This window comes from Pteropus vampyrus, unplaced genomic scaffold (assembly GCF_000151845.1).
Source record: "Pteropus vampyrus isolate Shadow unplaced genomic scaffold, Pvam_2.0 Scaffold286, whole genome shotgun sequence".
Taxonomy (NCBI): domain Eukaryota; kingdom Metazoa; phylum Chordata; class Mammalia; order Chiroptera; family Pteropodidae; genus Pteropus; species Pteropus vampyrus.
Window position 1 is genome coordinate 1,923,719 of NW_011889067.1, and position 20,691 is coordinate 1,944,409.

Consider the following 20,691-nt stretch of genomic DNA (forward strand, 5'->3'; position numbering starts at 1 on the left):
CACAGACCCAGGTATACAGGAATTTAGTGTAGGATAAAAGGAGTATTTTAAGTGGGGAAAAAGATGGTTAATTTAATAAACAGTACTTTAAGCAACTGGCTATCTATTAAAGTAAGAGTTAGAGCTCTACCTCACAGTTTCTACAAAAATTAGTTCCAGAGGGAAAAATCAAAAAATTAAACTACAAAATTACTGAAGAAAATATAGGGTATTTTTAGACCTTTGGTGTGGGACGGTCTGTTCTAAACATAATAAGAAACCTAAAAGATACAACGAGGGAAAAAATAAAGAGATTTTACCACAAAAAATATCCAAAGTTCCTGTATGATGGAAAATAGCAAGGTTAAAATGCAAATGACAGATTTGAGAGACAATATTTGCAGCACTTAAAAAATTGCCAAGTACAGTTACTTTAAGAGAAAAGCTTGCCTTGGGGTCCTTAGAGTAAGACACTGGGCTTGCTGAGCAGCTACCTAAAGATTCTAGAGGGACGCAGCAGAGCTCTTCCAGACCATCCAGGCTTGGTGCTGCCAGCTTCAGGCCAGGGCACATGGAATCCGTCTACATCACAGTGGAAGAAATAAGATCATCGATGTGAAGTGCTTAGCATAGTGCTTAGTACATATAAGAGCTAAGTAAATATGGGCTGTAACCACACTAGTAAAGGATGCTAAGCAGTTACATTATAGCAGGTGTTATTCACTAGTATATGATTTGTAATAAATGATAAGTGAGAATCTGTGAACCCCCTAGGAAATTAGCAGAATAAAGGCTATTACCTTCGGAGGTCTTAAATGTGCAATGAAATTATTCATCTTCCCGGAACTGAAACGTTTAATCCTACACACTGGCCTTCTAGAACTATGTAACGCAGGATTGGTCAAGGTGTGGCCCAGGATCATCACGAGTCCAGCATTCTGGCCCGTCCTGACTGGGGCTGCTTGTTCAGCAGGGATGCTGGAATGAGGGTCTGTGGATCAGAGTTGCAGCTCCCTGAGACTCCTTGAGACACGTGACAAGAGCAAGAAATAAAATCTTGTAGTACATGGGGGGAAAGCAGATCCCTGGGCACAACCTATTGGACTAGTCCCTTGGAATAGGGGCCAAAGAATCTGCATTTTAAGCTCCCAGATGATTCTTTTGCATACATAATTTGGAAATGGGTCTCCAATTTTAAGGCAAGCAGCAACCCTTGACCATGGAGCTCTGGACTGAGGTCTCACAGTTCTGAGAGTTACAAGCAAAAGTGGAACTGGTACCGAACACAGAATCAACTTCAACCACTAGAAATGGATGGAATTCTGTTTCTGCACCTCTCAATCCACCTGGAAGCATTCCATTTCCATGAAGAAGGGAGGGCTGTATGGCCCGTTGGAATGACGAAGAGAAAGGCAGATTCAAACTAAGAACTGGGTCCTCCTGCGCAGGGTGAGCCAGGCCCACACAGCGCTCTGATTTGGCTTGGGTAGCGGGTGAGTATAACCTTTAACACGTGGAGAGTGACATCTTTAACCTGAACTCGGTCTGTTTCCCACACTGTCACTGTGGTTGGCTGATGACACTCAGGCACTCACAGAGGAGGGAAATCAAAGACTGGGTGGTGGGATAAAGCTTACCACCAAAATAGAGATATCTGAACATCTTTGTTTTTCCCTAACAAAAATGTGTACCAAGAACAAACACTTGAAGGAGCAATTCTCATGGTTGGACCTGTCTTAATTCTCATTGGAGAGATCAGATGCTTCACAGCAAACCTCAGTTTTACTTGAGAGTCAGTGAGAATTCAGTTGCCAAGACCAAGTGGGTCTGCAGAAGAGCCTCCATCCATTCTGGCTCCTGACTTTGGACCTCCCTAGTTGAGAATAAACATGAACTGGAAGTGAACTCTACATAATTAGGTAGTCTAAGACTGGAAGGCTAAGTCGGGTTGGGGATGAGATCTTGGCATTTGGAATGTGATAGGGTTGAAGATTTAAGATAGCAGTGGGTGTGGAAGCCTTGAGAAGCTCTAAAGACAGGTTTCCCTTTCAGAATGCATAGGAGCTCACACTCAAACTAGAGGAGTAAGCACAGCTATATTGCTGCTCCCTCAACTCCTGATGCCTAAGAATGCTAAACGAAGTATTTAAATGTTAAAGCGTTCTAAGTCTAGGCCAGAAGCAAAACTTTTGTTTCCCAGCCCAGCAAAAGACAAAGTGAGCATACATATAAACTGTGAGACGCCCTATTATCACAGACTTAAGGTAGTAATTATTAATATTACTTTCTTTATGTTGATGGTTATAGTTGGTTATTTAGAATGTCTTTGTCTAACTACTAAAGTATTTAAGGGTGCTAGGGCATCAGGCCAGTAAGTTAATCCCAAGTGGTTCAAGGAAAAACAGTTACTTATCCTATACTTCCGGCTTCTCTATAAGTTTCTGATTCTTTGAAAAACTTTTGAATTTAAAAAATGCCTATTTTCTCTATTGGCTCCTATCAAATGGGTTGTCTAAGGAGGCCTCAGATTTATAATCCGAATCCACTAGCCACTTCAGACCTGATCTTTACTACGTCCAGTGTTAGTGACCTCAATCGTGCACACTCTTGTCTGGTTAAAAGGCCCAGCGCTAAGGTTCTGATTCTGTCACGATTCCATCTATTTGATCATCAAGAAACCTTCTCACTAATCCAAGCTTCTTATTTCTTCTCTATAGAACGAGAATAATCCCAACCCTGCCCATCTCATCTGGTTATTATAATTATAAAGAACAGGTGACATAACGTGAGATTTGTAAAACATCAAGCACCTTGTGACAATCATTCCAAAGGTACAGAAGGTGTTAATGTTTGTTAAATGTCCTGAAATTAAATTTTAAACCACTTAAAAACTGCAGATTGATTTTAAAACTTTGGTAAATATTGTTTTTAAAAGTGTAAGGAAAAAAAGTATTTTTAAAAATCCTGTAATCCCACCCCCAGAAAAACTAATTTAAAAAAAAAATGAAAACCCAAATTCTCCAAAACGTTACATACTGTGGTCTACCTTAAGAGGATTAGAGTGAGCTTTTGAACTTTGTCCGTTTATCTGGGACTGTCCTGAAATTCGTTTTCCTTTCAAGTCATCTGTTGCCCTTCGCCTTTTTTTTTTTTTTTTTTTTTTTTGCAGAAACTACACTGGGGCCTTCTTTGGGTGAATAACTATCGTGGTCCAGAACGAAGTGGCTTTGAACTAACAATTTCCTCTTCCTCAAATGTGCCCTTTTCAAGGGGGCTAATGAGCCTCAGTGGCTGAGAAGAGACCACAAACCCACCACCCGGTGACCCTACAGCGGACGCCAAGCAAACCTCGGTTGCCTCTCCCAGACCCCGCCCACGGAGCCACTTCCGGAGGCACCCGGAAGTCCCCGTCGCTTAGCAACCAAAGGCGACCAAAGGAAACAGCAAGATGGTAGGGCTGAGACCTGGAGAGGGTTGAGACCTGGAGAGGGTTGCGACCTGGGGCGTGTAAGGGACCCGCAGTCCCACACTGGCCCTATCATGTTGTTGCTGGGTGTCTCCCGTGCTCAGCAGGAGCTGCCAGTGGGCCAGCAGCACTTTCCAATACATCTGTCAACCAGTCCAACTTTCTTAACCAGGAAGACTGCTACCATTTTTTGAGCACCTATGTGTCAGGTTTTATCAGGCACGGCAGGTAATTAACCCTGAGAATTATACACCCTTTCTCACTGATAAGGAAGCCAGGCTCAAAGGGGTTGAGGTCCTCAACCCCGAGGGACTCGTTTCAGGGGGCAAGGCAGGTATCCCACCTACCAGTTCCCCACTCCAGAGGCTGGAGAAGGAGCGACAGCAACTTGAACCTTTACCCACCATGCTTTATTTTCCATGACGTCTATGAACTAATGTTTATTCAAGTCCCTGAGGGGCCAGAGATGCCACCATACAAAATGACAAACAGACCCAAGGCCTGAAGGGCAGTGAACGCATTAAGAGTGGATGGGGTGCATCAGACTCCCACAGCTGGGGCTCAGCTGAGTTGGCAGGAGACCTTCAGAGTGAGAAAAGACGAGTGGTTTTGGCTACTGGGCTGAGCAAACCAGGGGGACGCTCCGGAGGCACGGAAAGGCTGGGGTCTGCCACCTGAGGGCTCCAAGCACGGCTCAGAGGGTCAGCCCCCGCTCCTTGAATAGCTGCGTTAGCGCCTCTTCCAGCTGCTGGTTTGTTCCCTGAAGCCCCTTCACCACCTGCGCAGCCCACTCGAAGTATTCCTGGACTCGATGTTCTGACCATCCTGCATGTGAATGGACAGAAAACTGCTCATTGGATGTCCAGGACAGCGCTGGATTTTGCCTACTTTCTGGGCGGCTTGGAGCAGGGCCATGAGATGACTTCTCGATGGTATGATTTGTCCTGAAAGCTTCCCTTTGACCCAGCTGTAGCATTTCTGCCCTATGAAAGCAGATCAGAGTGGTCTAATAGGATTAGTTTGGGGAATTAACCAGAATGTCCTGGCTTTTTTCTTTTTTTTTTCAGGAGAATGGACCAACCTGTGCCTCCAAAAGGTGGACCCTTCCCTTTCCTTCAGAGCTGATGGGGAGCCTACCCTCTGGGGTGCAGCGCTTCAGGTCCCTCAGGTTGTACAGCTTGTCTGCCAGCTTCACCAGTTTAGCCCCTGGGCTGCTGTGCGGCGCCTGCTCCACCTGCAGTCGCTTTCTCTCCAGCTTCGGCAAAGTCTTGTCATCTGTCACTTCCTCCACCAGACCCCGCACTTGGGCCCCAAAGTGCAGCTCCACCTCATCCAGGGTGGTGTCCGTGTCTTCCACGGTGTCGTGGAGCAGGGCTGCCTGGAATGAGGCGTCCAATCAGCGCCGTGACGCCAGCCAAAGGCTGCCCGAAGCTGAACAGGCCCCTGACCCCCAGCCCAGCCTCCTGGCGGCGGAGGAGGAGTTACCTGTAACACCACGATGTCGGTGACCCCCGCCTCATGCGTCAGGATCCGAGCCACACCTGACGGGGCAAAGCAGGAAGTCAGACCGGAGGAGGACCCAGGGCGGCGTGTTGTGGATTTTGTAGAGCCGGTTGTAGCCCTTCACTAGCTGGGTGACCTTGGGCAAGTCTTTTACTCTCTTCGGGTGTCGACTGTACACAGGGAACAGTTATGCCCGCCGCCCCGGGGTTGTTGTGAGGCTTAAACACCAACAGTGCCTAGCACAGGCTTGTTAGAGAGTAGGTGCTCAATGAGGTGCACGCCCTCCAAGCTCCCTTCCCGGTCCCATGCCCTAGACGCCGCTGCAGTTGCGCGCACCGATGGGGTGGTTTATGTAGGGGGTCCCTTCGGGGTCCTTCCGCCGCTGCCGTCGGTGCTTGCGAGCCGCGAAGTCAGCAGCCTCTAGCAGCTGCGCCGCCTCGGAGCCCATGGTGAAGGTGGGACGGGGGACTGCAGTGCCGACAGCCCAGTGAGCCCCAGAAGCCCAGCTGGAGCGGCCACAGCGCCCCCTGGTGCTGCGGAGGCCTAGGGGTTTGTGGAGTCTGGTACAAATGGGTTCCTCTTGGGGCTGCCACCCCAGAGGGAACTGCCCTCAACATCTCAGCCCCTGGTTCAGTGCTCTCTGCTGGGGGCGCTGGAAGAATATGGCTTGGCTCTCTGAGTGCCCACAGTCTAGGAGAAGGAGGAAGACAGAAATAAGACAGTGGCCTCACAGTGTGCTGGGTAAACGGTAGGGAAGCACAGGAGATTTTAAGGAAGAGGCAGGGCAATTCACCTAGCCTCAAGGTCAGAGCCAGCTTCTCCCAGGAGGTACTTCTGCCTCCATGAAAAGACAATCTTCAACCTGTCAGTGCTCTGAAAATTCTCAGGTACTCAAAAGAATTTTCCCTTCAGGATGGGCCTAGTTGCTATGGGCAGGGGAGCCTCACTTTTGGGCCCAGAAGACGCCAGGGCCTGACCTTCTGAAAATTTAAGCTTGCTTGGAGTCCCACTGAATTGCTTCAGACTTAGGCTTCCAGGCAGCCTCATGTTTCTGCAGGAAGTGTCTTCTTTGTTCTCAGCTTCTGGGACAAAATTTGTATTTCTTTCTTGTTCCATAAAGGTTCCTACTTCAGCCCCTGGCACCTGCTATGGGCCTTGGGGTGATGTGTGTTGTCACTGCTCTTCTGGGAGCATGACAGTGTTGGACCTCAGGCAGGCACTCAACGCTGCTTCCAGCCTTCTGGAGAAATTCCTTGTCTTAGGGGACAGCAGCTATGAAATATGAGGAGTAAAAGGACCTGGAGACCCCAAAAGAGCTTTCCCTGTGACATGAGTTCAGTTGGTAGCTAAGTAAACTACAATCAGACAGGTAGTTTTGGCGCTTTGGCTGGTGGGTAGGGCAGATGAGGGCTCAGGGGGAAAGTTAATGAAAGGACTCGCCCTTGGTTTTCAGCTAGTCCTGGTGGTTGCCACGACGCAGAGGTTAGGGAGGGATGCTCCAAACACTGGAACTGAGGCCTCTGGGGCCTGAAATGGAACAATCAGAATTCCCAGGGCTTCCACGGCAGCCCGTCTGGCTCTGGATGCTTGTCTGTTCTTCAGGCTAATGGCTCAGCTTCTCTCTCACCTTTCCTTCTGTCCTCTGGTCTGCTGAGCCTTTCCCCTTCAGCTCAGAAAACCTTAGGCAGCTTGGAGCCACAGTCCCCACATTTTCCAGCAGAAGATAGAAACTCAGTCACTTCATTTCTCTCTAGAGGTCTGTGACAGAGAAGCTTAAGGTTTGTGTTACTGGTGCCTTGGGGATTGATTGTTTTTCCTTACTGTTTGCAGCCATGGCTCAGAAAGAGAGATGTTGGGGTTCCTAAGGCAGAGGTGGTGACCTCTCATGGGCTTCCCGAGGAGGCTGTCATTGAGGCTACTGCTGCTTTTCGGCTGGATGACCCTTGCCCAGCCAGCCTCTCTCTCAGGTACAGCACTCTCCTCCCCGAAACCCCCTTCAGGTCCCCTACTCTCTCATAAGGACATGGGCTCCTCTGGGACGCTGGTGGGGAGGAAGGGAGCCTGCCCCTGATAACCGCTGATCCCTTTTACTCTGTCGAAGGGGTGCAGTGGGTTGTGGGCAGACCATTCCTGCCTGTCTCCAGCCCCCTCGCCCTTCCATTTAGCATTGGCCCAGTACCCTCACTTGTGCCAGACCACTCGAGATGCCGATGGCCGCCACTACCCTGGTTTCTTCTGTCCTCGGCTCACGGATACTCCGGAGGAAGCCTACTGCTGCCACCTGCAGGCTGCAGGGGGCTCCTGCTGCACCCGGGACGAATTCGAGGCCCTACACCAGGTCAACCTGTCCGCCCTTCCGCCTCCGCCCATCCTCAGGTGAGAAGTCCAGCTCCAGAGCCAGAGGAACACTGCCCGGGAGTTCAGGACCTGGGGCTCTGTTCTTAAATTCGGGGTGGAGGCTCGTAGCTTACAGACTAGTGGAGAGACAGACCTCAAACAAAATCACGTAAATACATAATTAGAAACAATTCTGGGAAGGAAAACTGCAGGGGGATGTGAAAGCTTCAGGGTACCTGTGAGCTCCCTGACTTCTGCTTTTATTCAGGAAGGGGATCCGAGCTTTCTCAGAACTCTCAGGGGCTCTGTAACCTAGCGGGCCAGCATCCTGATATCGTTCCCTCTCCCACAGGGGCCCGGGCCCGCTCCTAGCGCTGAGCCTCTATGGCCTGCTGCTTGCGGTCCTGGTGACTGCAGACCTCGTGCACTTCTGCCGCAGTCGGAGACGGGGCGGAGGCTGGGGCCGCCGCGGGCCTTCCTTTAGGTCCTCGGCCGCACGCCCTCTGCAGGTCTCCGTGGGAATAGACTAGGCGCGCCCAGGCCTTTTCTGCGCCTGCGACCAGGCCGAACGCCCCGCCCCGCCCCTCCACGGGGCGCGCACGCCTTAGCCCCGCCCGCTCCCGGCCAGCGCCTCTGACGCACGGCTGGGGAGGGGCAGCATTCCTCACCCCGGACCCACCCCACCCCAGAGACTCTGCCTGCTCTGACCTGGACCTCCTTTCCGCGATGACTGTGAGTGATCCAGGGACCCCCGAACCCCGGCCCGCCACTCCTGGGGTGCGTGCCTATTGCCCCGCGCCATTACCATTTCGCACATGTTCTGACCATTCCCTTGCCTCTTTCGCGTAGTCTTGGCCCTCCATCGGGCTCGTCTCCAATCCCCAGCCACACACAGCCCCCTCGCCCCGCTCAGCTCCCCGGCTCTGCCCTTACCCCACCTCCGAGGTTCTTACCCCTTCCCTCCACAGGCCAGCTCAGTGGAGCAGCTGCGGAAGGATGGGAACGAGCTATTCAAATGTGGGGACTACGAGGGCGCCCTGACGGCCTACACCCAGGCCCTGGATCTGGGAGTGACGCCCCAGGACCAGGCTATTCTGCACCGGAACCGGTCCGCCTGCTACCTGAAGCTGGTGAGGGAACTGGCTGCTCTTCCCCTGGCCTGCCGGGGTCCTGGTTTCCCCACCTCGCTTCTGCTTGGGCCTTGGCCGGACGTTCACTTTCCAAGGCCACCTTCCCCTGTCGGGTGTCATTTTGGCCTCCGGGTGATGGGGGACCAGGTGACCGTGGAGAACAACCCTGCTGCCCAGTTAGTGCCCGGAAAAGATGAACACTCTCTCAGGCTCCTGTTTTCTTCTCTTACAGGAAGATTACGACAAAGCAGAGATCGAGGCATCCAAAGGTAAGGAATGTGCCCTGTGTGGAGCTGTGGGGCTTCTGCGGTGGGCAGAGATTCTGGGACCACCGCACCCTCACAGTCTCCTCCTTTTGCCCCTGAAACACATCTGCCTCCTTTCCTACTTCCTCGGGCATTTCCTTTTCTGCAGTTACTCTCACCTTTTCTGAGGCCGAAGTACTGATCCCCACATCTGTCCCCCAACCTTTCTCTGGCCCTCAAGATCTTTCCCTACTGCTTTTGCCTGGAGACAGTGGCCTCATGGGCGCTTACAGAGCTCCCGTTTGTGCTCAGCCATTGAAAAGGACGGTGGGGATGTCAAAGCACTTTACCGGCGGAGCCAAGCCCTGGAGAAGCTGGGCCGCCTCGACCAGGCTGTCCTTGACCTGCAGAGATGTGTGAGCCTGGAGCCCAAGAACAAAGTTTTCCAGGAGGCCCTGCGTAGCATCGGGGGGCAGATTCAGGAGAAGGTATGTGAGCGACAGAGAGTATGGTGTTGACTGGTGGTAGAGAGACACTGGTAAATGGATCTGGGTCAAAGGTGTAAGCACAGTTCTGCAGAGAGGTACTGATAATACATGTGCTTATTGAATGATGTTCAACCTTACAAACTAAAATAACATCAAGGTGCTGTTCTTTTAGTGGTCTGGCAAACATTTAAAGTTTGTAGACTTTGCTAGAAGGAGGGAGGCAGACACTTAAGTGGTGAGGTTGGGGGGATATGGGCCCACTCGTGGCTGCTGGTGGGGGTGTAAGTTGTACATCTCCGTGGGAGAATATTTTAGCATATTTCTTAAAATTTTAAATGAGCGTATCATGTTTACTTGTCTCCCCTTACCAATGTGCAGAAGCAAGCATGTGTCTGTTTATTTCAGCCTTGTTTATTTTAATGAAGAATTGGAACATGCCATATGCCAACTATAATTGAAAAATTAAGTTATTTTTAAAAACCCCAAAATTTGAACTCGCCTAAACGCTCAGCAACAGGGGAATGACTAGATAAACTGGATGATGCCCGTACAGCAGACTCTTACGTTAGTTACTTGGAATAGGTATAGCCACGTGTGTGGATATAGGAAGCTGACACTTGTTACATGAAAAAAAGTAAAATATACAATAACACACATAGCGAGATGTCATTTATGTTAAAACAATCCTCTGTGTCCTCACCCAAAATAGCGCCATAGTTTTTCTGTGAGTATACCTGGGTACGTAAATATGAAGGAAAATCATTTAAAAGATACACATTAAAATCACAGTGTGCCCCTCGGGAAAGGAATGGGATGAGGGGGCTTTTCCAGGCAGACTTTCCTTCATCTGTTCATTTTTTACAATAAAGAGGCCATTATTTGTGTGGCACATGCATTTAAAAATTAAGATAAAAATCTAAAGACTGTCATGAACTATAACCGAGTGTGATTTAACCAGATAATATGGTGTTAAAATGCTGACACAGCGGAAGCGAGCAATACGATGGCAAACACCTTATTGAAGGGTCGAGACCTGGGAAAGCAGATTGTATTCCTCTCAGGGCCAGCTCTGTTTGACTAGCAGGGTCTGCCTAGGGCCCTGTGTTGAGAAGGATTAGGGAGCAGGTCACCTGGGCCTAGCAGGAAAATGTGCTGTGATTGATTAGTTGTGTCTGCTATGGATGCAAGAGGGGAAGCGGGGTGTAGCATACATGCTAGGCTTATGCCACCATCCATGCCCAGAAACTGGGGAGGAAAAGGGCTCGAGATGATCTTGATCATTCAGGTTATTTCTTAAAACTATCAAAAGGAGAATTTTCGACCTAAAAGGAGAGTGGGCAACTACCTTATGACCTGCTGGCTCCCTTGCAGGAAGTGTAAATGCTGAGTTCAGTGCCATGGATGGTGCATCCATGCTTCCCCAACATAGATGGCACGACTGGGCATGCGTTGCCTTGCGGCTAACAGGATGCCTCCCCTTCTGAAGGGCACTGCCTTCAGTGTGGGTGCCACCTCTGCTGCCCAAGCGGGAAGTCACTTGGAGAGGCAAATAGCCGCAGGAAGTTCAAGAAAGCTACCAGGCGAGTCTATTCCTGCCCAAGGTATCTTGGCGCTAGCCCTAAGCACAGACATCCTGGCTGTGCCTCCCAAGGATAAGAGCCAGGCCCTGGGAGGAGGAGGAGAGAACAAAGAGGGAATGTGTTGTCTCTGGTCAACAGAGGTGATTTCTTCCATACTTTTGTTGGTTTGTCATAGGTGCGATACATGTCCTCCACAGACGCCAAAGTGGAACAGATGTTTCAGATCCTGTTAGACCCACAAGAGAAAGGCACTGAGAAGAAGCAGAAGGTACGGGGCCTGGACTGAGCAAGTGAGAGCTGAATTCCTAGTAGAGCTGTCCACCCATGGTGCCCTCTCTGTGCGCAGAAGCCCCTGTGGGCCGGGTCTGCTTGCCACTCATCAGATCGTGCAGCTGGGCTCACAGAGCCTGGGCGGGAACTCAGAGGGCCTGGGGCCTGAGTATGAGCCAAAGAGAGGGAACCAGTGTTCACTGAGCACGTGTTGGTCAGGCCCTGTGCCAGGAGCTGGGTTTGCAGAGGTGCTGAGGCACAGTCCCTGCCCTTTAGGCTCTGCCAGGGACTCAGGATTCCACGTACTCTGATCATCAGCCGAGAGTAGGCTTTTCTCTCTACCTACAAAGGAAGACACTAAAGTTTAGAGAAGTAAAAGTTATGGCCAGTGTCACTCAGCTGCTAAGGGGAAGCAGCGCGGGCCAGAGTTCAGGGTCCCTGCCTGCCCAGCCCTGTGCTGTGTGCAGTGCCCATGCTATCATGTGCTTCCTTGACACAGGCTTCTCAGAACCTGGTGGTGCTGGCCCGGGAGGATGCTGGAGCTGAGAAGATCTTTCGGAACAATGGGGTCCAGCTCTTGCAACGCCTGCTTGACACTGGAGAGGCCGACCTGATGCTGGCTGCTCTGCGCACGCTAGTTGGCATTTGCTCTGAGCACCAGTCACGGGTAGGTGGGATCTAGTTCCTGCCTCGGTCGGTCCATCCGCCCACCCTCCCACCCTCATCTTATTCCAAAAAGAACAGAGTAAGGCAGAGTGCAAAGAGATGTGTAACAAGAGGAGAAATTAAAATGGCTCAAAAAAGACCAACATGATTTGGGACAAACGGGCTAGGAAAGACAAACGGGCTAGGACAAACAGCCACCCACTGACACCTGAGCACTTGGCTTGGGGAAGGGGGCCACTGAGTGCGAGCCAGGCTTTCCCGCAGCTGCTCACGGCAGCTGGTCACGGAGACGGCTGGTCACTGATTTCACTCTCCTCCCATGCGGCGAAAGCAAACTCTGTTGCAGAGAACAGGGCATCTGTCCTTCCCCGACAGTCCTACGGGCATTTCTCCAGCAGGGGGCCCTCACGGTGCTTGATGTGGTCAGTGGTGCTGCCCACCGCAGGGTTACCATTGAGACAGAGATCAGACATGAAGGGCTTGACCCTGAAATGCCTCTCGGCCTAGACTATGGGTGCCCGGCATGTTCAGCAAAAACAGTCCTTCCCTGGCCGGTGTGTTCACTGAGCACCTTGTTAGCCATGCCCGAGTGCTTGCATGAGCTGGTGGGACCCAGGGAACAGGGACTTGACCCTTGGTTGCTTTTAGAGAAGCCCACAATTTCTAGCTCAGGGGTGAAACTGAAATATTCTGTAACAGCTCTTTAGGCCAAGTTCAGGCTATATTTCTGGGTCTCCTAGGACTAAGTGGCAGACCCACGTGGATTCTGTCTGCCTCCCTTAGCCTTCCTCCCCTTCCCTGTGTGAACTGGGACAGAGCCACGTGGACCTGCCGGGCTTTCCAGCTTAGAAATGGGGCAGAGAGGCTTGCGGTTCGTTCCATGCATTTCTACATCCCCAGGGTGTAGACAGGGCCTCAGGGTTGGCACTGGAGAGGGACTGGGTGTCTTTGGCCTGGTCGTCAGATCTGTCCAGGCTTAGGTGTCTCCTTCTTGGGGAGACATGAACCGGATTGGCCGCTCTCGGGGCCACGGTATTTTCTGATGGGCGCCGAGGAGAGGGGAGGCAGTGGTGGCTTCTTCTGTAACATTTTCTTTCCAGCAGAAGACTCTAGTTATTCTCCCGGTCACACCCTCGGCCATGCTACTCTGTCTTCTGTTGGAGCTGCTTCTGCCAAATGTTGTTTGTCCTCTGGCCACACTCACAACCCAGGCAGGGGTCTCTGTGGCGGCCGCCCTTCACCAACCGGAGGCTCTGTCCCCCTCTCGCACCCAGACAGTGGCGACCCTGAGTGTGCTGGGAACTCGGCGGGTCGTCTTCATCCTAGGTGTGGAAAACCAGGCTGTGTCCCTGGCTGCCTGCCACCTGCTGCAGGTGATGTTTGATGCCCTCAAGGAAGGTGTCAGGAAAGGCTTCCGAGGCAAGGAAGGCGCCATCATCGTGGGTGAGTGGAAGTAGTTTGGTGCTCTGTTGAGTGTCGATGTCACGGAGTGGAAAGGGCTGAGCCAGCCAGGCCAGGCCTTTTGAAGCCAGCCTGGCAGGTGCCGAGTTTTCAGGAATATGGCTTGGAATATGACAGTATTTTACTCTAGATTCTTAAGCAGCCGGGGTGAGGGAGGGCTAGAGCCCAGCCCAGAGCCCTGATGCAGGTCTCCCTCCCCGTGTCTCCCTGGCCTCTTGGGGAAGTTCAGAGGTCAGACAGGGCTGGGCCACCACAGAACCCCGTTATATCTTCTTGTTGCCAGATCCTGCCCGGGAACTGAAGGTCCTCATCAGTAACCTCTTGGAGCTACTGACCGAGGTGGGGGTCTCAGGCCAAGGTCGAGACAACGCCTTGGCCCTTCTGATTAAAACAGTGCCCCGGAAGTCTCTTAAGGACCCCAACAACAGCCTCACCCTCTGGGTCATTGACCAAGGTAGGCGATAACTGTTGTAGAAAGAGACCGAGCATTTTGTTGCATTTTGCTTGGGTGGCTGGGCCTGCTTACCCCAGCAGTGGTTGCACCCAGCCACGTGCCTGCACTGAGGTGCACCCTGTGGCCTGTGCTGGACCCTTAGGGAACTCAGAGGTAGACCCTTAGCCATGAGCATGTGCTCGCATGTGCACGTCGAGCGGGCCTGCAAGCAGGGTGACAGGAGGCCGGGCCAGCTTTCCGTATCTGAAAGCTTTTTCAGTGAGTGAGTATTGCTTCCGTACTCAGGAAAAAAATATTCAAGTTTACTATATGAATTCATACTGCTTTTTTTCTTTAAACGATAAATAAAGCAAGCTTGGCAAAAGTCCCTGCATGAGCACATCTATTGGGTGCCTACCTTCCTTTGTTACCTCAGTAATCCTGCGAGGCGTGGGTGTTAATTTCCCTTAAGTTAAGCACCTGAGGAACCTCAAGGCCATGGAGCATTCAGCCCTACTGGCCAGACCTCACTTCTGAGGTCCCTGACCCCACAGCTGCCTCTGTTGGCAGCGGGTCAGCCAACCCGCTCTCGAGGCTGCCCTCGGCGCAGCTGTCTGCGCCCTGCAGCCTGGTCCAGCGTTGACCTGCTTTCCCGTGTTCCCCAGAAACCGCTCCCCTTTGCCTGTCAGGGTCGGAACCAGTGTTCTGCTTCTAAATCGGTATCTTTTTAGGTCTGAGAAAGATTCTGGAGGTGGGGGGCTCTGTACAGGAGCCTCCTGGGGCGCTCACGGTGACAGCGAACAGCCGCATGAGTGCCTCCATCCTCCTCAACAAGCTCTTCGATGACCTGAAGTGTGATGCCGAGAGGGAGAATTTCCACCGACTCTGTGAAAACTACATCAAGTAAGCGGGTCGGCCCGTCTCTCGCCGCCAGGGGTCCCAGCAGGAGTCCTCACTTCTTGGGGAGGGACAGCCGTGAAAGGCTTCCAAGGAGGGGAGCAGCCGTGCAGGGGACTGGAAGGGGCCAGAGTGCTTCCAAGGCCCTCTTCTCGTTCCAGAGCGACCTCCCAGGGACCTTCTTTCTCGCATCATTCTCTATAATGCCACGGGTGCCATCAAGCACACACTGTGTTTACTGAGCACTTACTACGTCTTTGTGAACGCAGTAGTGCAGCGCGACAGTCCCGCCCTTAGGGAGCTTACAGCTGGGGGAAGGCTGATGAAATAAGCAGGGCAATTTCATATTGTAAAAGTACAGGAAAAGAGATACCAGGGCGGTGTGCGTGAGAGGTGGAGTGTCATCGGGGAAGGCGCGAACAGAAGCCTAGATGAAGAGCATCCTGTCGGGGACAAAACCCTGTCTTCCTGTTGGCAGCCTTTCTTGCTGTTCCTGCCCAAGTAGTGCAGATGCTGTCCAGTGGAGGGGAGGGGAGGGGAGGGGAGGGGAGGGGAGGGGAGGGGAGTCTCTTTATGCTGGCCTTGATGTGACAGCTGTCACTCTGTGCCCCTCAGGAGCTGGTTTGAAGATCAAGGGCTGGCTGGGAAGCTACGGGCCATCCAGACGGTGTCCTGCCTCCTGCAGGGCCCTTGTGATGCCGGCAACCGGGCCCTGGAGCTGAGTGGTGTCATGGAGACCGTGATCGCTCTGTGTGCCTCTGAGCGGGAGGAAGAGCAGCTGGTGGCTGTAGAGGCCCTGATCCATGCGGCTGGCAAGGCCAAGCGGGCCTCATTCATCACTGCCAACGGCGTCTCGCTGCTGAAGGACCTTTACAAACGTAGTGAGAAGGACAGCATCCGCATCCGGGCACTGGTGGTGAGATGGGTAGCCCTGGGCTGAGCAAGTAGGCTGCCGAGCCAGGGTACCAGGCTGGCCGATGTCTCAGGCAGTGGCCCCACCACATCCTAGGAGAAAATATGGGATGTGCAGGGCCCCTTGTCCAGGCCAGAGGCATGGGCCTTGGCTCCTCCTCCCACAGGGTTCAAGGTCAAGTCAGAGAGATGAACCTTATACAGAGAGAACACTAGACAGTGCAGGCAGCATATGCTGCCCCCTGGAAGCAGTGAGAGAAGCTCCAGGAGGAAGCTGGTCAGAAGGGCTGGACCTGCAGGTGGCCCCAGGAGCTGGTGTTTTGGGGTCTGTCTGGCTTTCATGAGCCTATTGCAGCCATGCACCTTGGGAAAGCTGGTCTTTTCCCTGGGGCACTTAGTTTCTCCGTCCTATAATAAAGGGTCTTGGCCTCGGCTGAGGCACTGGTCTTCTCCCAACACATGTCCTAGGTACACCTGTAAAGAGTTTTTTTTTTTTTTTCGTGAGGTCTACAAAGGAACAGCAAATTCCAGAACTGATCTGGAAGAGTTGGGACCCAGGACAGCACAGTGGCTAACATGCCAGTCTGTTAACCAGGTTCTTTGTCACATGGCCACACCAATAGCTCATTTTGCTGCAAAATGCTCTAGGTGGTAGCCTGGCGGGGGTTGTGTGGCCTCCTGAGAGCCTGGCAGAGTGCCAGGGAGGAAGCCTGTGTCAGGTGTGCGGGAGCTCAGCTCTGCATCCATCCCCAGAGGCCAACAGCTGCTTCTCGCCTCTTCCTCCAGGGACTCTGTAAACTTGGCTCGGCTGGAGGGACTGACTTTAGCATGAAGCAGTTTGCTGAAGGCTCCACTCTCAAACTGGCCAAGCAGTGTCGCAAGTGAGTCATCTGGCGTTGCTGTGGCTCCCCGCCTGTCAGTCTGACCTCAGAAGAGGTAGGGAGTGGGATCTGCTCACTGCCCTGCGCTTCCCCAGGCAGCCCTTCCTGGTCCTGCCTTGTGAACTGCTTCCCTTGTGAACTTGAGGGGATGCTCAAGCCTCTGGTGTTTCCCCCTTGGTCCTGGTATGCCCCTCCTCGCCTCCCATCTGACTGCCGTCCGCTCCCCTGCCTGTCTGCAGGTGGCTGTGCAATGACCAGATTGACGCAGGCACTCGGCGCTGGGCAGTGGAGGGTCTAGCCTACCTCACCTTTGATGCCGACGTGAAAGAAGAGTTTGTAGAGGACGAGGCTGCCCTCAAAGCTCTATTCCAGCTCAGCCGGGTAGCTCTATGGGTTCTGCAGTCATCGGGGACACTGTCTAGGCTTTCGTGGCCCCAGGGAGGGAGGTCTGGTAGCCCACGTGGCAGCACTGTGTGGCACGGGCATACTGGCCAGCACCAGCGGTGTCAGAGAAGACCCTCTCTGGAGGAGTTGGGGAGGTCAAGTGCGTGAGCTCGCAAAGTCTGGGGCAGGCTGGGGCCTGGAGACGTTCCCAGGTTCATCCAAATGGTCCGGTCAAGGGTAGATTTGGGGGCCCGGGCCTGCTTTGCCTCTTGGGATGGCTGATTGGCAGTCCCTCTGCTCTTGGCAGTCTGAGGAAAGGTCGGTGCTCTTCGCGGTGGCCTCAGGGCTGGTGAACTGCACCAACAGCTACGACTATGAGGAGCCTGACCCCAAGATGGTGGAGCTGGCCAAGTATGCCAAGCAGCATGTGCCCGAGCAGCACCCCAAGGTAAGGGGGCCGCTCGAAGGGTTTGGGGATGTGTCTGCATCATTGGGGCCAGGTGACTCCCGGGCATACACTGCAGATGAGTCTTCCGTTCGCATGGGTTCCTTTCCCTTTGTTTTCATGTTTATCGATTTGTGCTGTTAGGAGGGTCCCCTTCCCCTGTGTAGTCAGCTGAGTCCCCTCTGTTAAACCGCCTCCTTCCCTAGGACAAACCGAGTTTTGTGCGGGCTCGGGTGAAGAAGCTGCTGGCGGCGGGTGTGGTGTCGGCCCTGACGTGCATGGTGAAGACTGAGAGCCCCGTGCTGACAAATTCCTGCAGAGAGCTGCTGGCCAGGTGAGCCTGTCTTGAGGCTGCCGCTGGAACTGCGGAGGGGAGCAGGTCCTGGTGCCGTGGACCTCCCGGAGCACGGGGGCCACCGCTCGGCTGTGTTCTGTTTCTTCTGAGCCCAGAAGTGGAGTGCCTGCCTGCCAGAGCCCCGGTTCCACCCACCACCCTCACTTTCTCCCCGCAGGGTCTTCCTGGCTTTGGTGGAAGAGGCCGAGGACCGTGGCACTGTGGTGGCTCAGGGAGGGGGCAAGGTGAGCTGGTTTACAGACTCCTTCCTTGTGATCTATAAAACATGGCTCAGTGGCTGCTACACCTGAGATGAGTGTTAGATGTGGAACGGAAAAGCATTGCTGATGGCCCGCAGAAGTGTCTTCTTGCTGAGCGAGTGATGCTGACAGGGGCAGGCTCCTTGGAGCCCTTGGCACCTCGTGTCTGTTAAGGTCCTGAGTCGTCTTCCTTGCACTCTATCACTGACCTCCGTGGCCCCAGCACCTGGCACGGTCAACATCTGGCCCTTAAATGGTGCTCTAGGCAGTGTTCGTGTTGCTTACCGGGAGACCTCAGAGCGGTGACGAGAGCCTGAGCAGGGCTGTTGGCAAGTCTGGGGAGAGGGGAGGAGAAAGGTGAGGGCGGCACAGTCAGGGCGTTGGGGCCTGACAGCTTGGGCCTTATCTTCCTGGGCACCTGTTGGACACTGAAGGGCTTGTCCCTATAGGCTCTTCTCCCGCTGGCCCTGGAAGGCACTGATGTGGGGCAGACAAAGGCAGCCCAGGCCCTCGCCAAGCTCACCATCACCTCCAACCCAGAGATGACCTTTCCTGGAGAGCGGGTGCGTGTTTTCCCCAGCCCTGGCCTCTCCTCTACCCCTTCACTGGTCCCTGAGGGACTCTGACCCAGGGCTGTGGCTCCTTCTCAGGACTGACAGGAAGTGGCAGCTTTACTGAGCCCTGGGAGCGCAGCCTCCTCTTGGGGTTGACGGCCACCTGCAGGGTCACTGGGGTTGCTGGGGGCTGAGGCGAGTGGCCCTGACAGGTGGGGTGCATATCGCAGATCTATGAGGTGGTCCGGCCCCTTGTCTCCCTGTTGCACCTCAACTGCTCAGGCCTGCAGAACTTCGAGGCGCTCATGGCTCTAACGAACCTGGCAGGGATCAGCGAGAGGCTCCGGTGAGGCTCCTTGGGATGTGGGCCTGGGTAGGGGATCAGGGTTTAGATCATCCCCAGTAAAGCACTTTTCAGTTTGGGAAGCACTTTTTGGTCATTGCTCTGCTTGAGCCTCGCAGTGACTTCTCTGTGTTGTGGAGGAGACGGTTCCGTGAGGACAAGGCTCTGGGTGGTGACAGTGTAGGCTGCGGAGTTAGACTGCCTGGGGTCCAGTCCTGGCTTCTCTGTTAAGCGAGCTACTTAACTGTTCTGTGCCTCCGTTTCTCCCTCGGTGAAATGGGGTGGTTATAGTACCCACCTCAGGGAGTCGTGGTAAGGAGAGTTAAATGAGAAATACGTGTAAAAACACTTAGTACGGTGGTGCCTGGCTCCCAGTGATGCGCCCAATCAGTATGAATGAGATGTTATTACTAATCGTGACCTTGGCTACATTACTCACTACTCAGCCTTGGTTTCCTCTCCTGCAAAGTAGTCATGACGGTCACACCTGCACCTTCACCATGGGGCCGTGGGTCAGATGAAGTCAGTCTAAGTGCTGGGTCAGGGTAAGTGCTCAAGTGGTAGGTGTTAGCATCGTCATCACCACCACTCTTGTCTCCTAACTCCTACTTTAGAGCATTCTCCATGGTCCCATGCCATCTCCTAGGCCTGGTATGGGGACATGGGGGTGGTGGCGGTGGATGCAGAGGCAGAGGCGGTGCCATCTCCTAGGCCTGGTATGGGGACATGGGGGTGGTGGCGGTGGATGCAGAGGCTCTGACGGTATTGACCCTTCCACCCTCGGCTCTGCAGGCAGAAGATTGTGAAGGAGAAGGCTGTGCCCATGATCGAGGGCTACATGTTTGAGGAGCATGAGATGATCCGCCGGGCAGCCACGGAGTGCATGTGTAACTTGGCCATGAGCAAGGAGGTGAGGGTTGATCTAGGCAGTCATGCGGGCGGACATGCAGAAGTGTCTGTGCCCTGCGTCATAACTCTGCGGGATGGAGTACTAAATGAGTTTAGGGTAGAGATTCCTAGATGCTGGCAGAAGTGTCTGTGCCATGCAGAAGTGTCTTTGCCCCAGATAACTCGGTCCACTCCTTCCTCTGACCACAGGTACAGGACCTCTTTGAAGCTGAAGGCAACGACCGCCTGAAGCTGCTGGTGCTGTACAGCGGGGAGGATGACGACTTGCTGCGACGGGCGGCCGCTGGGGGCCTAGCCATGCTCACCTCCGTGCGGCCCTCACTGTGTGGCCGTATCCCCCAAGTGGTCAGTGCCTCTTCTCTATTGGGGAGGGGAGGAGAGCCAGGCACCCCCCAGGCATGGTGGAGGTTAGTGGGACAAGTCCTAGATGGGACCAGTGTGCCAGGGTTCAGCCTGTTGCTCAGTGGTCACACTACCCTGTTCGTTGCAGACCACACACTGGCTGGAGATCCTACAGGCTCTGCTTCTGAGCTCCAACCAGGAGCTACAGCACCGGGGTGCTGTGGTGGTGTTGAACATGGTGGAGGCCTCACGAGAGATCGCCAGCACCCTGATGGAGAGTGAAGTGCTGGAGATCCTGTCTGTGCTGGCGAGGGGCAAGGAAGGCCCTGTCACTAGGGCGGCCGTGGCTTGCTTAGGAAAAGCGGTGGAATATGGGCTCATCAAACCCAACCAGGATGGACAGTGAGGGGCTGTCTCATGCACACACTACCTCTTGCAACGCAGGGAACAAGGACGTGCAGCTCTGGCTGGTAGGGGCTGGGATGCGGAGCACTCTGGCCTCTTCATCCAGCTGCCCTTTGATGTCCTCTGTCTTGAATCGGGCCACGTTTATCACAGCCAGCACTGCCTCCAGCCACATGCAGAAGGGCTTTTCCTGTACTACTGTAGACAGCTGGGAATGGGGAGGGTGCACCCTAACTCAGCCTGTGGGTCTGGCTTCGGAAGGGCTCACCAGGCAGCCTCACACACACACAGCTGTGAGCATCACCCAAGCCTGCTAGCAGGTCTGCCCCTGACTCCCTAATAAAAGTGTGTGGAACTCACACGTGTGCCCTGTCAGTGGCCTGGAGGGCTGGCTGTGGGCCAGTCTCTGGAGGAGGAGCTGAGCATGTCATGGTCACAGCAGAGTCACCTCTACCGAAGGAATCCTG

General features: G+C 53.6%; 3 protein-coding genes across 14 annotated transcripts; 2 read left to right on the plus strand and 1 right to left on the minus strand.

Moving 5' to 3' along the window:
• Window positions 1-148: 148 nt before the first annotated feature.
• Window positions 149-5,455, minus strand: HDDC3 (HD domain containing 3). 5 transcript variants are annotated; one of them, XM_011376143.2, is made up of 4 exons: window positions 5,285-5,454; window positions 4,931-4,986; window positions 4,527-4,823; window positions 149-561 (listed from the first exon to the last, which is right to left on the minus strand). In XM_011376143.2, exons 1-4 carry the CDS (start codon window positions 5,394-5,396, stop codon window positions 190-192), a joined length of 837 nt encoding a protein of 278 aa, XP_011374445.1. In that variant the 5' UTR covers window positions 5,397-5,454; the 3' UTR covers window positions 149-189. The 5 variants fall into 5 exon arrangements, with proteins under 5 accessions (XP_011374445.1, XP_011374448.1, XP_023376722.1 ...); XM_011376146.2 differs by having other exon boundaries at window positions 269-561; window positions 4,583-4,823; window positions 5,285-5,453; XM_023520954.1 differs by lacking the exon at window positions 149-561 and adding an exon at window positions 3,454-4,428 and having other exon boundaries at window positions 5,285-5,455.
• On the plus strand, window positions 1,321-7,833 carry LOC111729860 (uncharacterized protein KIAA1644-like). Of its 3 annotated transcripts, none has more exons than XM_023520958.1 (4): window positions 1,321-2,810; window positions 6,779-6,915; window positions 7,114-7,324; window positions 7,638-7,833. In XM_023520958.1, exons 2-4 carry the CDS (start codon window positions 6,834-6,836, stop codon window positions 7,813-7,815), a joined length of 471 nt encoding a protein of 156 aa, XP_023376726.1. In that variant the 5' UTR covers window positions 1,321-2,810; window positions 6,779-6,833; the 3' UTR covers window positions 7,816-7,833. The 3 variants fall into 3 exon arrangements, with proteins under 3 accessions (XP_023376726.1, XP_023376727.1, XP_023376725.1); XM_023520959.1 differs by lacking the exon at window positions 1,321-2,810 and adding an exon at window positions 4,830-5,089; XM_023520957.1 differs by lacking the exon at window positions 1,321-2,810 and adding an exon at window positions 5,587-6,286 and having other exon boundaries at window positions 7,638-7,806.
• UNC45A (unc-45 myosin chaperone A) lies at window positions 7,643-20,583 on the plus strand. 6 transcript variants are annotated; one of them, XM_011376139.2, is made up of 20 exons: window positions 7,643-8,062; window positions 8,254-8,415; window positions 8,648-8,684; window positions 8,973-9,148; window positions 10,904-10,996; window positions 11,498-11,665; window positions 12,939-13,107; window positions 13,409-13,579; window positions 14,290-14,461; window positions 15,071-15,371; window positions 16,154-16,248; window positions 16,488-16,629; window positions 16,940-17,080; window positions 17,284-17,411; window positions 17,590-17,656; window positions 18,121-18,234; window positions 18,456-18,571; window positions 19,361-19,478; window positions 19,667-19,822; window positions 19,968-20,583. In XM_011376139.2, the coding sequence occupies exons 1-20, from the start codon at window positions 8,012-8,014 to the stop codon at window positions 20,223-20,225; spliced, it is 2,835 nt and encodes a 944-aa protein (XP_011374441.1). In that variant the 5' UTR covers window positions 7,643-8,011; the 3' UTR covers window positions 20,226-20,583. The 6 variants fall into 6 exon arrangements, with proteins under 6 accessions (XP_011374441.1, XP_011374442.1, XP_011374443.1 ...); XM_011376140.2 differs by having other exon boundaries at window positions 7,865-8,017; window positions 8,902-9,148; XM_011376141.2 differs by having other exon boundaries at window positions 7,866-8,017.
• Window positions 20,584-20,691: the final 108 nt, after the last annotated feature.

Bases quoted from the DNA above. Each gene is read 5' to 3' on its own strand.
- HDDC3 (XM_011376143.2), bottom strand. From the start codon at position 5,396: ATGGGCTCCGAGGCGGCGCAGCTGCTAGAGGCTGCTGACTTCGCGGCT. The intron at 4,987-5,284 runs GTGCGCGCAACT...TTGCCCCGTCAG, and splicing joins CTACATAAACCACCCCATCG to GTGTGGCTCGGATCCTGACG. The intron at 4,824-4,930 runs GTAACTCCTCCT...GCCTCATTCCAG, and splicing joins CCGACATCGTGGTGTTACAG to GCAGCCCTGCTCCACGACAC.
- LOC111729860 (XM_023520957.1), top strand. From the start codon at position 6,230: ATGAGGAGTAAAAGGACCTGGAGACCCCAAAAGAGCTTTCCCTGTGAC. The intron at 6,287-6,778 runs GTTGGTAGCTAA...TACTGTTTGCAG, and splicing joins TTCCCTGTGACATGAGTTCA to CCATGGCTCAGAAAGAGAGA. The intron at 7,325-7,637 runs GTGAGAAGTCCA...CCTCTCCCACAG, and splicing joins CCGCCTCCGCCCATCCTCAG to GGGCCCGGGCCCGCTCCTAG.
- UNC45A (XM_011376139.2), top strand. From the start codon at position 8,012: ATGACTGTGAGTGATCCAGGGACCCCCGAACCCCGGCCCGCCACTCCT. The intron at 17,081-17,283 runs GTAAGGGGGCCG...CTCCTTCCCTAG, and splicing joins TGCCCGAGCAGCACCCCAAG to GACAAACCGAGTTTTGTGCG. The intron at 18,572-19,360 runs GTGAGGCTCCTT...TCGGCTCTGCAG, and splicing joins GGGATCAGCGAGAGGCTCCG to GCAGAAGATTGTGAAGGAGA.